The following is a 12,596-nucleotide window of genomic DNA, read 5'->3' as shown; positions in this document are numbered from 1 at the left end:
ATTCACTTGTAAACACCCATATGACAACTTTTTGGCACAAAGAGGCATCAATGTGTCTTCTGACAGCGCTGAACACAGGGGTTACCTGGCGGGAGGCCATGCTGGTGGATGGGGGATGCGGAGGCGGGGAAGGTGACCCGGGTTTCTGACTTAGAATGTTGTCAGAGTTCACATGGGAAGTGTCAACGTTAAATCCTCTGCAAGAACAAATCACCGTCCCCTCACCAAGAGGCCAAGGGAAACACAACTCTGCCCCCACAGCACTGGTTCCTGGGTTTCCATTCTCTTAATTTTTGCTGGAAACTTATGCTGTCCCCTCACCTGTCGGGAAGAAAGGTTAACTGTCCTCCCGCTCCCATGGGAGACTGTCTCCCTCAGGTCAGTCTGAGGATCAGTTTTACTGGTGGTACAGCGGTCTGCCCGGTGGTGAAAAGACAGAGGCAAACACTGGAAGGAACTGAGGCAGAGACAGGAGTGTCAAGGCAAGTGGGGTACGGGGATGAAGTGGAGGGACACGGCAACAGAGTCCAGGGAAGCCGCGGGTCCCGCTGCTCTCCGCAGTGACTGCGGCTGCCTGAGCTCATCTCCCAAACACCAGACACATGTGAGTAATTACAGAGGTTTCTCTGGGCAGGGCCTCCCTGGCTGTCCCCGTCTTGCCCTGAGAGGCGCATAATGGAATTAAATGTGACTCCACTGCAGCTCTGCACAGCGACTTACTCGGCTGCAGTCAATAAAACCCGCTCTTGGAAGGAAACGAGATTACGGGGCAGGGAAGGGTGGGCAGTCCGCTGAGCCGGCTCAGTCGCCCCCTGTGGCGGCCTTCCACATTCCTCCTCTCTTCATTTCCACCAAATTACCCCCGACTGCCACACTGGCCCCGCCCCCCCCCCCTTCAGATTTGTTATTTAGATGGACTTGGCCTCCAACCCTCTGACATTGACGTGGCAGCACCAAATGACGCAGCGTGGAATCCAGAGGAGTTTTCAAAACAAGACATTTTCTCTGGCATCTGTCACTAAAAGCGAATCACCCAGCTACTGCAGGGGTGGAGCGGGTGGGGGTGTGGGCACGTGGGCTCTCCCTGCCTGCTGCCCTCTCTAGAAGGCAAGTGCGACCTCCCCCCGCCCCCATGGGGACCCTACCTTACACGGGTGAGGGTCCACTCCGTAGGTCTCCAGTGTCTGAGCTTTTCTTAAGAAGTTCAGCTCTGATGTTGCTGGTGTTTGACCACTGGAATAAAGAAAAAGATGGTTTCAGGGTTTCCTGTTTCCATCGCTGCCCCCGAGGCAAATTATTATCAAGTGCTCAGGATGAGTCTCATACCACAATTTTTCCAAAGTGCACTCCCTGCTCTGTCCTCGGACCAACTTTAGAGATTTCGGTCCAGGGTCAAAACCCCACACGTCTTCGGGGAGAGGCAGGCTCCATAATGAATGACATGGGCTGAGTGGAACACAGTAGGGAGTGATGGGGACTGTGGCAAACTGGGGAGTGCAACCCCAGCTAAGGAGGGGAGCTGCTTCTCTGCTCCAAGACTGTAGTCACGTGGGAATGCAGGGCCCAGCTCGGCTAGATGTGATTTTAAATGAGAAGTCAGAGATACTGATTTTTTTGTGTGGAATTTCATGATTTTAAACACTACAGCAGCAGACAAAACACATCTGTAGGCTGGCTGCAGGCCATGGGTTTCTCATCGGGGATCTGATCTAGACTGAAATGCACACAAGGGGCCTGGATATCTTGCTGTGCTGCCTCGCCCCCTTCCTTTACCAAGAGGACACATGGGAATTGAGGGTGACGAGACGCAGCAGGAGATAGTGCTGAGCTCCCCAGACGCCACTACAGCTCTGCTGTCCACGGGGTGATGACTATGAAAAGGAAACAGGCAGCAAAAGGAAGAAACCAGCCCTGGCACAAGCCATATGAAGAAGGGGCCTCTAGCATCTTCATTCCCCCGCATCTGAGTTCAACACAGGCCGGTGGCATATTCCGTCGTCAGGCTCTCTCGGGGCCCCGAGCCCTGGCAAAGCAGACGTACTTTACAGACGTGGGGGTGGCTTCAGTGTGAGGAGGGCTGGGCAATGTGTGAAGGGCAGAGAGACCAGCCACCCACGGCGGGAGGAGGCCAGGGTGTCCCTCTGGAGAGGCGACGATCAACCGGCACCTTAAGTGCCAGCCTCTGTGCTGCCTGCTATTAAATATACCAAGACCTTTAGTGCCGTCTGGGCCCTTGAGGAACTCATGTTAGAGCTGGAGAAAGGAAACACAGACCCATTTTACAGTGTGAAGCAGGAGCTGAACCTGTGTGAGAAGTATGTTTACTGCAGACTTCTACATCCACCCATGTGCTGAGGCACAGAAAGGTGTCTGGGAAATACTCGTGCAGCAAGCCAAGGGCTGGGCTGCGTAGCTCCAATCATCGCTGGAGTTGGCCCAAACCGCTCGGGTCCGCAGAGCAGCACCGTTTCCTGGGAGTCTCCCACCTCCTACAGGTTTCCGAAGGGCTGTTCCCACTGCTCTGACACCCAAAACCTTCGTGACAGCCTCGAAGGGAGTCCCAGCACACCCTGCTATCTCCTTTGAACTCACCCTGAGCCCTCACACAGGCCCGTGTGCATTCCGACCTTTGCCACAAGGGGCCGCTATTTCCCTAAAAGTGATGGGAGGAGCCCGGTGGAGGCCGGCCTGCCCAGGGAGAGGGATGGGAAGCTGCTGGGATCCCACCTTTGACAGGTGTCTCCATTCTGCTGGGAGGGTGGGGAACCAGTCCTGCCCCGCACGGTGGGCAGGCGGCCTGTTTATAAAGGCGAAGGAGGCTGTGGGGACATGTATGTCAGTAAAATCTTTGCTTGAAGGTGAAGATTTGTTCTTTGTGTTTTGGGGCCCAGGGGATCAGGGTAGGGACTAGTTTAGACTTAATATTATCATTAGATATCTTTTACCCCCACTTGGGCGTTTTTCTTCCCCAGGAAGGCAGTTACACATATATTTTTTAAGATTTAAAAAAAAGTATAATGTATTGATATAATGGCAAGTTTTATTTTACAACAATACATTGTATATCACGGTTTTCTTCATGGTTTATCTGTTTGGAGAGCCCGTGCTCCAGCGTGTGTGTGTGTGTGTGTGTGTGTGTTTAATCAATCTTTGTAGGAAATCCTATTTCATATGGGTGAAAGGGTGCATTAATGCTATTTGATGAAATTAGGAATATCCTGGGTTAATTAAGAACCTGAGGAGCACACGCTCTTGCTTCCAGCTGCTTCTCTCCTCCTTCCCTCTGCGAAGGTGGAAGAGGCAGCGCTGAAGATGTGGTTTCTGACCGAGGGCTCTCAGGGCACCCACGGCACTGCCTGGTGCCGCCCCACCCACTGACCCGGAGCCCCTGTAACACGGTCTCCCACTGAGGCCAGAGGCTCGCTTGTTTTTCACATTCCCACGCAACTCCTCCTCTAATCTTTTTTTCCCTTCTGCTATTTCCCTTACGTTTTTTTTTCCTTTTTGCTAGTTCATGCTTTTGACCTCTGTCTCTTCATTTTTCTTGGTGAAGCAAATACCTCTGCGCCAATCTCCCTGTTTTCCTTACTATGCTGCGTCTTTCTCTTGCCTTTGAGTCTCAGCCTACACCACTCTTCGTGGAGGTGAGCCCACAGGGCGTGGGGCCGTGCTGTCAGTGGGTCACCGGAAATGGCACATCCAGAGTCAAGGAGGTCAGAGTCCTGGGCTGGAACTGAGTGTCACTCACCTGAGTTCTGTCCTGTGAATCTCAGCAATTTTCCTTTCCAGCTTCTCTGAATGTTTAGGGAAAAACTGGAATTTGGAGCTGTAGCCTTCAGGGTGTTTTCCTGGGTCATAATCTCCAATCTCCGCTTGTAAAAGGAAAGCAGAGGAAGACAACTGTGAGCATTGGCAAAGCAACAGAAGACGAACACACAGAGCAAAGTCAGCGCACGCACCAGACTTACACGGAACAGTGGACCTTGAGCGTGGCTGTGGGGCGGGCGGAGGGCATGCACCTCAAGAGCATGTCCACGTTTGTTCTCCCAGGTGTGCACACTGGGCTGATGCCAAGGCTAAGCAGAGAGATGGTAGAGCTGACCCCGTGTTCAGGAGGGCACCACAAGTAAATTTGCAATTAAAGAGCAGAGGTCTACACCATGGCCCTCCTCCATTCGGTTAGGACACGAGGGCTTGGGAGCAGTGCTCTTGGTGTCAACACAGGACACTGTGAGCTTGATCAGGAAGACAGAACCTCTTGGGCCCGAGGCAGGTCAGAAATCCCGCTTTGAGGATTTTAGTAGGGACGCAGCAAATTGATGAATGAGCCCTGACCCAGACTCAGAACTCAACTTTCCGTCCGAATGAAATGAAATCAAGTGAATAAATTTGAATAAATATTCACTGAGAGCTGAGCAGGTGCCAGGTCCCCTGGAGAGGACTGCGGAGCAGGGAATATGGCTGTCACGAGAAAGTGCCCTTGAGATCCCCAGCACCGGTGCCCAGGCTGGCTTCTCAGCTCCTTGCAGGCGTGGGGCTCCGTCCGGGAGTCCATCCTCAAGCTGCTAAGCTGTCGGATCTTTGAGATCTTTGGGGGCAGGGGTGGCGGTGGGTGGGCCCACGGTGCTCTCCAGTGTGTTCCGAGGTGAGATCCCAGCTCTTCCCACGGGAAGTGCTCCACAGGCACGCGGTGGAGATGTGAGGAGGAAGGATGTTAAGAAGTTCTAGCTGCCGTGGTTGTCCTTCCTCCTTCCCTCGTGAGAACCACAACCAGCGCTGAGAGAAGTATGGAGGGATGAGTCACTATCAAGGGGAAATGAGCCCTCCTCTCACCGTTGAATATTATCCTTCCAATTACGGGGGATTTCTATTTTTGAGCAAGAGACTAAAGGCTTCTCTGGGCCTAATGTCCAGAGGGACCATGAGCCGTGGAGTCATTTATTATGACCTTGTTTAGAAAGCTCCAAATGGGAAACATCAATGTTGGACACCATTTCCTTAAAGGAAAGAAACGGAAACATTCACTATGGTTGCCAGGGTAAACTGAAAGACTCGAGTTTAAAACTGCACGTAGATGGAACCGGGTTTGCCTTTAAAATGAAAAGGGCCTCTTTGGGGACCTCAGGGTTGGGAAGACCTTCCTGTTTAGGCGATTGTTAAAAATAGGAGTCTCAGCATGCCAAGTTGTAATGGGCTGACTTTTACGTTCTTCACGCAGCTCGGCTATTTCTCTTGCCAGAAGAATTTTAGTTTCTATTGGCAAGGATTTTCCAGGTTCTCTTCATAAAGTAGCCTCCCAGAGTTCACAGATTTCCAATTAAGCATTCAGATTCTTTGATGGAAACTTCACGACCTCAGTGCTATGGTCCACAACAGTCCAGTGACAGTGTCCTTATTTTAAGGACTAAAATAAGTCTAGGAAGTGGCACTTAGAAGTCCCTTGCATTTCATGAGAGGAGAGGGATTATAAGTGAAGAGTGCTTACCTTTGCCACTGTTTTTGCAAAAACAAAACAAAACAAAAAACGGAAGAAAAAAAAAAGCCAGTCTGGGCACCAGCTGAGTACAGACTCAACTCTACCTTATTAGCATGTTAGGAAATGTGTTTGTTACGTGGAAACATTTTCAACTTGGAGCACTCTGAACAGAAAGGGCTCCGAAAGAGGCGCCAGAACTCCAAGGTGCTTCACTTCTTTGAGATTCACATGAAAGGAAACGTGGATTCAGATGACTCTCCAGTCTCGGTAACCTCATCACCCAAGGGTGCAGGGAAAACACCCCCAACACCGTGCGGATGACTCGCAGGGCTGGTGCAAAGACCTCGGGCCCAGCGTCGGGCTCAGCGGTCAGAGCCTTCTCCGTCTAGGGAGTCGCGGCAAAGCCCTCGACTTCTCTGCTTCAAGTTAGATATGGCTGTGTGTACCCAAGAAGTAGTCATCTGTGGTAACGGAAATAATGTAATCTGCACTTAGCATGAAAAGCGAATTTGTCCTGTCAAAAGTCATTACCTTGAAGGATATAAGCCGCTAACAAGGCGGCATCGGATGTTTTGCAGAGGAGGCGGCCGTGGTAGAGATCCCTTTTGATCTGCAGGAAGACCAAATACCTGGAGAGAAAGCACGGGCTGCATGATAAGAATTTCTTTGATTGCTTTAAAGACAGCAGCTCTGTCAGGACACTTTTACTACATTAAAAAAAAAAAATCTCAAAACATACCATAGAACAAATACAATTTCCCTTTCCCTGAAGACTCTTTCAAGTACTTTGCTCTGAACTGATTTGAGGTTCAATTCAAAACAACCTGTCAGTCTCTTTCTGTAGCTCAAAACGGAAATGGCACTCCCTGCTAAAAACACTGTCCGCCCAGTGCTGGGCGTGGAGGAGCCTGCCCAGATCAACTCATTCCCAAAAGGAAACCCATGTCGGAGGAGAGGGGCCGCCTGGGCCTCTCTCGGCCTCAGACTCTGGCTGATGTTCCTTCCTAAGAAGTGGCCAGTGGTGGGGGGCGCGCCCAGCGAGCTCTGCCTTGGCCTTTCAGGAGAACCTGTGGGTCTGTGCAGCAGCCTCATCATCGGCGGAGGTCAGCCTGATGTGTCAGAATTAAATGAGGTGTGAGAAGAGGCCGACTGAAGGAAGCGTGGAAACTAGTGGCTAACACTGCTTCACATCCACGAAGCACTCGCCTCAGGTGGGAGGATTTCAGAGCAACAGCTAACAGCAACTGCCGTGTACTGAGCACGCACTGTCTGCCCACCCAGGGGTGACGCACTTTACATGCAACATCTCACCTAACCCTCACCTGACACTTTGACGTAGGTACTATTATTATCCCCCCACCCCACCCCCTTCCCCCTTTTAAAAAAAAGACAGTGAGGTTCATGTGATTTTCACATGGGCACACACTGGTAAGAGGCAGAGAGCCAGGCTTCAAATGCTGGACTGTCGGACTCCCGAGGCTGGCTCTTCGTCACTATGTTGTACTCCTTGCATTCTCACGGCTTCCTAGTTTCACAAGCAGCTGGTGCACCCTGTCCCAGTGGAATGGAATTGCTGACTTCCATTTTGAAAATGTCTTTCCAAGGAGTGGGGTCTGCAATGTTCATAACTTCACTGGTACCCCAGGAAGAGCAAGAGCCAGGGGTAGCAAACTCTTATGGACAAATGTTTAAACCCCCACAGTGGTTCCCTGGCTGGGGGGGGGGGGGGGGGGGGAGTGCGGCAGGCGTTTAAACATACTAGTATGTCTGTAAATTCTTTGCTACTCCTCATCTCCAGAGGTAGAGCTTAACTCCCTCCCTCTGAGTGTGGGCTGGACTTAGTGACTTGCGCCTGACCAACAACAGAGCAGGAGTGGTAGATCTGACATCCGAGACGAGGTCACGGAGCCACGGCACCTTCCTCCCTTTCTCTCTTCCTCCTGGACCTCTCCTCTTGCCTGAGGATGCTTAACAGCCCTTTAGAGAGGTCCCTGTGGCGAGGAGCTGAGGCCTTTGCCAACAGCTCGCCAGGGACGCACACTTTCTGCCAACAGCCATGTGAGTACACCGTCCTGCAAGTGAATCCTCCAGTCAGGCCTTCAGATGCCTGCAGTCCCCTGAGAGGCCCTGCGCCAGAACCTGCCAGCGAAGCCGTTCCAGAGCCCCTGGCCCACAGAAACCGAGAGATGATACATGCTTGTTCGCTGAAGTTCTGTGGCACTTGCTAGACAGCCTTAGCTACTACAGCATCCCTAGGGCAGTAACGGACAAGTAGTAAAATCCCCTTAAATTCTATCAGAAAAGAAACGGCGCTCCCTGGACAACCAGGAGTTCCCCCCACTTCTGTTTTCAGGATGAAGAATGAAACAGGATTCCACGCTCACCTGATCCTGTGAAAGTGCTCAAGAAGAAGAGCAATGCGGGTGGGGATGGGTCCCCCAGGTGACTGAGAACCGTGGGCTTGGTGAGTCCAATAATTAACAAACAGAAATTAGGAGCAAGCAAACCTCTTTTCTCCAAGTGTGTCCCTAATAGCAGCAGCATCTGGAAGCTTGTTGGCAATGGAGACCATAGGCCCATCCTAGACCTACTGAATCATTTTAACAAGATTCCCAGGGGATTTGTGTACAGATTAAACATAAGCATCTTTCTAACCACACCAGGTTGGACTTTCCTCCTTAAAACAAAGGGAAGGTGAGTATTACAGTCTGGAAGTTAAGAGCTCCCCTCCTCACCTCAACCACCATCACCAACCCAACCCCACTCTGCCCCAGTGTTTGCAGAGAAAAACTGAAGGAAAAAGAAACCACGCAGAATGAAAAACTAAGATGGATCTACCAAACCAAGCTCGTCTTCACTCTGCTTCCCACAGTGAAATGCCACACGGAGTGTGGGAGAGAGGGAGGGAAGGAAGAGGGGGAGGGGAAAGGGCTTCTGGCCTCTCACTGTTCCAGCTCCCACCTTCCCCAGGCATTGGCAGGAGGTGGAAGCAAACCTCTGGCCCCTTATTCACCAATCACTCCTCCCACACCCCTCTGTTTATCTCTGTCCAAAATTCAGGGACAGTACCTACTGGATTGAAGGAGATATTTCAAAGGGACAATTGGCTGCGGGCGGTGATTCTCAATGTGGTGGTTAGGGGAGCATCCCACAGGGGAGCGTGTCAGAATCTATGTGGGTGTGGGTGCGGGTGCGGGTGCTCCTGGATTTGAAGAAGCCCCTTTAGAGCCCTCTTTGCCCAAGGTGGACATGCTTCTGCTCACACTGAGCATGTTTTCATGAGGCATCTTCATTGATGGGTGCATGACAGGTGCTCAGGTGAGCTGAAAAGGAAACAAGGCTTTTGCACGGGGGGTGGCGGGGGGGGGGGGGCTCCTTCAGACTTCTGGAGGCAGGACAGCTATAGGGAGGCCATGGGAACATTGCCAGGTACTGGTACAGCAACTGGAGGCGGAGAGAGAAGGAAAGGCAAGCCAACATCCTAAAGAAACAAACCGCATTCTTTAGAGGACAAGAAGAGATGAGCTCATGAAAGAACGAACTGGCAGCTTTAAGGTAAGAGAGTCCCTCTTCTACTACAGCACGTCCATCAAGCTCCACATTTTGCTCCTTCAAGGAGGTAACCAATGACTCAGTGTTGTTGGTCATGAAAATATATCCCATGATTCATAGCATCCTTAGACCTAGTTTTAAGAGACCCTGGCATGTTCCCTGCTGCCACACATGGGCCTAAGGAAGACCACCTTGTTGCCCGAGGCATTGCCACCAGGGCCAGTGTGTGGCCAGGCAAGGGATCAGTTAACCGGAAGCACCCATTTGGGTCAGTGCTGATGAGCAGACTGGCTGGGTCAGCAACCCCAGAACCGAGTTACAGCCCAGTTCTCTTGTTCTGTAGCTGAGGAAGCAGAAGTCCAGAGATGTAGAGTGACTTGTCTGAAGTGACACAGTGATCAGAATCAGCAAGGCCTCCGGACCCAGCACCTGGTGCTTCTGCCCCTGTAGTAATTCAGTTAGTTATCAGGTTGGAGAGGGGTGTCCTAAATGAAGCCCGAGAGAACTTGTCTTCAGAAAGAAATCCTCATGGGAACCAAACAAGAAATTAGCTTTAGACCAGACTGAAGACAGGCCTGCTCCTTTAGGACACTTTTTTTGGTAAAATTTTCCCATTTCCTTTAGGCCCCCGGGAGCTTTGTTTCACCTCCATTTGTAATGTCTGTGTTGTCCCATATTGATGGGGTGTGAATAAGTGAGAGCCTAAAAGACAACCGAGGAAAACCTGAGTTTTTCTGTAACGTGGACATCTCTTCCAGGTACTGTCTGCGGCATATGCTTTCTGATACCAGAGGGCGGGGATGAGTCAATCCACAGATATTTCCAGAATTAAAGGCCTGACCCTTGGAAAGCACTGGCGGCTCCTGAAGAGTTTCTTCCAGGAGATCCTTTGGCCCCACCTTCCCTTCATTAGATTCTCTGCCTCTGGCTTCCTCTATTTTCCACCGCCCTTTTTCCTGGGTATAATCATGCTCAGTATGTCTTCCTCCCTCACACTAGACTCCAAGCTCCTTGAAGTCAGAGATGATATTTTATTTACTTTTAATATTCTTCTAGAAAGCCCATAGATCCTTTGCCTACCTCCCCTGCTCCCTCCCTCCCACTGGCCATCAGCCTGCTGGTTCTGAGCACTTACATGTGCCAGGCACTACTCAGGTGCCAGGAGTTCAGCAGGGAACATTCCAGTGGGAGAACAGATGACAAAAACAACAAAATAATAATAATAATAATAATAAGCCCAGCTGGAATGGCTCAGTGGTTGAGCGTTGGCCTATGAACCAAGAGGTCATAGTTTGATTCCCGGTCAGAGCACATGTCTGAGTTACGGGCTCAGTCCCCAGTGTGGGGCCTGCAGGAGGCAAGCCAATCATTCTCTCTCATCATTGATGTTTCTGTCTCTCCCTCTCCCTTCCTCTCTGAAATCAATACAAATATATTTTAAAATAATAATAATGATTTACCGAGTGCATGCTGTGTGCTACACATTGTACTATTTAACACACACACTCTCATTTAATCCTCACAACAAAGAGGTGACCACTGGTTTTATCCCCGTCTCCAATAGTGTTGCTTGCTTTGTCACGCGCTAGTTAAAGGAAAACCTGGGATTTGAACCTGGCGCTTTTGAACTTTTTTTTGATTCCTTAGCCAGGGTCAGCAAACTACAGCTTGCCACCAGAGTTTCCAATGAAACAAAATACGATTTTATTGGAACACAAACATGCTCCTTCCTTTATATGTCACCCACAGTGCGTTTACTCTACAGTGGCAGAGACCAGATGGCCACAACGCCTAAAATACTAACTCTTGTGGCCTTTTACAGAAAAAAGTTTGCCAACCCATCCTAGCCTAAGCTGGGCTCAACGGATACTCATTGAAGGAATGAGTAACTTGAGCTCTCCATTCGTTCAGGCATATATTTGCTCCCTCTGTTAGCATTGTTTTGAGCACCTGCTCAAACATGTGTCAGGCAGTTTCCTTCCTGGGAAGGCGGGGCCCCTTTTGTACTCAGTTTCCTCTATTACTTGATCTTCCCAAGGCATCCATACACCTGCAGTCCCTGCTAAAAGCTAAATTTGGTGCCTAATCCCCATTTTCTCTGCCTTGTCTCCAGCTCAGACAAGAAAATCTATTTATTACTTTAAAAAATGACAAAAGAGATTAATCAGGATTTGGCCACTAAATGTATCATCTGGGAAGAGTCCAAGAGATAAACTGAAGCGTAGTTCTTCACTCCCTACTTCAGCTCGGCTTTATGGGAATGGCTGAGACGGTGGTGAAATTTAGGAGCAATATTGCTAGGAAAAAACACACTGACAGCTAAATTAGTTTGGCAGGAAAGTGGTGTGGAGGGCCCTAAGCCAGGAATGAATTATGGGTATTGAGTAAGGCTGGGGCAGGTACCTGCTGTTTTAAGAGCAGCAGGGATGTGAATGAGGAGAAAGATGCTGCTAATGCTAAGGCCACCACTGAACGCCTTGGGGAGGGGGAGGCAGTCGGCCTGTGACTAACTCTGCTGACACGCTTGGAAACTGCATTCTAGGAAAGGAAGGCTGGTGAGATGGAGAGAGGGGAGAACAGCGGAGGATGGTCAGCACAAATGCATGCAGGCGGGGAGGAGCCCACACACTTGTCAGTGTCCTTGAAGTCTGCTGACTTACTGAGAGGCCTGGCCACGGTCCCCTACTGCACTGACCCGGACGTGGGCAATCACCTAAGATACCTTTCTCTCTGGGTTCTCAGGTTAGCCGCTTACGTGTTAGGGCTGTCGCTGGCAGGGAAAGGGGACAGAAGAGGTGAGGGGATTATCAGAAAAGAAGTGCCTTTCACATAAAAAAGGAGGGAAGTCAGAGCTAGCTGTACGTGTGCCCCATAAGCAGAGCCCTGGGGTCCATGGACCATGTAACCAATCTGGCAGTACACAGGTATCAAGTGTTTGCACAGTGTAAGCCTCTTGGGGGGTATTAAGAAGTGCAAGACCTTGTACAGTGGTTAATCCTTCCAGCAACTCTATGCGGTAGCTCTCGCTAGCCTCATTTTATACACGAGGAATCTGAAGGTCAAGGAGGTTAATATCTTATATGGATGGAACTGGAGAGCATTATGCTAAGCGAAATAAGCGAGTCAGAGAAAGATAAATATCACATGATCGCACTCATTTATGGAATATAATGAACAACATAAACTGATGAACAAAAACAGATCCAGAGACAGAGAAGCATCGATCAGACTGCCAAACCTCAGAGGGAAGATAGGGGAGGGTGGGGGTAAGGGGGAGAGATCAACCAAAGGACTTGTATGCATGCATATAAGCATAACCAATGGACACAGACACCAGGGGAGTGAGGGCATGAGTGGGGGGGGGGGGGGGGGGGAGGGAGGGCAATGGGGGGGATAAGGACACATATGTAATAAAAATAAATAAATTTTTTTAAAAAGTGACAAATAGGATCTGAGCTCTGGGTCTATGCTGCTTCTTGGGTAGCCGGGTCTGTATGTTAATATTATGCGGTGACATTTGATTTAGAAAAGTATGTTGTTAAGAGCTCCCCCTAAGGGCAAAGTTCAT

General features: G+C 50.2%; 1 protein-coding gene across 3 annotated transcripts in view; it reads right to left on the bottom strand.

Moving 5' to 3' along the window:
- Nucleotides 1-12,596, bottom strand: part of FRMD5 (FERM domain containing 5) — a 291,605-nt gene that overhangs the window by 20,765 nt on the left and 258,244 nt on the right. For all 3 annotated transcript variants that reach the window (XM_070423593.1, XM_070423602.1, XM_070423609.1), the window contains exons 5-7: nt 6,008-6,105; nt 3,749-3,872; nt 1,146-1,233 (exon numbers count right to left, since the gene is read on the bottom strand). In XM_070423593.1, the coding sequence (XP_070279694.1) occupies nt 1,146-1,233; nt 3,749-3,872; nt 6,008-6,105 (310 nt within the window). The remainder of the gene's footprint in view (nt 1-1,145; nt 1,234-3,748; nt 3,873-6,007; nt 6,106-12,596) is intronic.

Source organism: Myotis yumanensis, unplaced genomic scaffold (genome assembly GCF_028538775.1).
Source record: "Myotis yumanensis isolate MYYU_CA2020_CCGP unplaced genomic scaffold, mMyoYum1.0.hap1 SCAF_1, whole genome shotgun sequence".
In the NCBI taxonomy this organism is placed as follows: Eukaryota; Metazoa; Chordata; class Mammalia; order Chiroptera; family Vespertilionidae; genus Myotis; species Myotis yumanensis.
The sequence above is the reverse complement of the archived record's forward strand: the minus strand, read 5'-3'. Positions and strand labels throughout refer to the sequence as shown.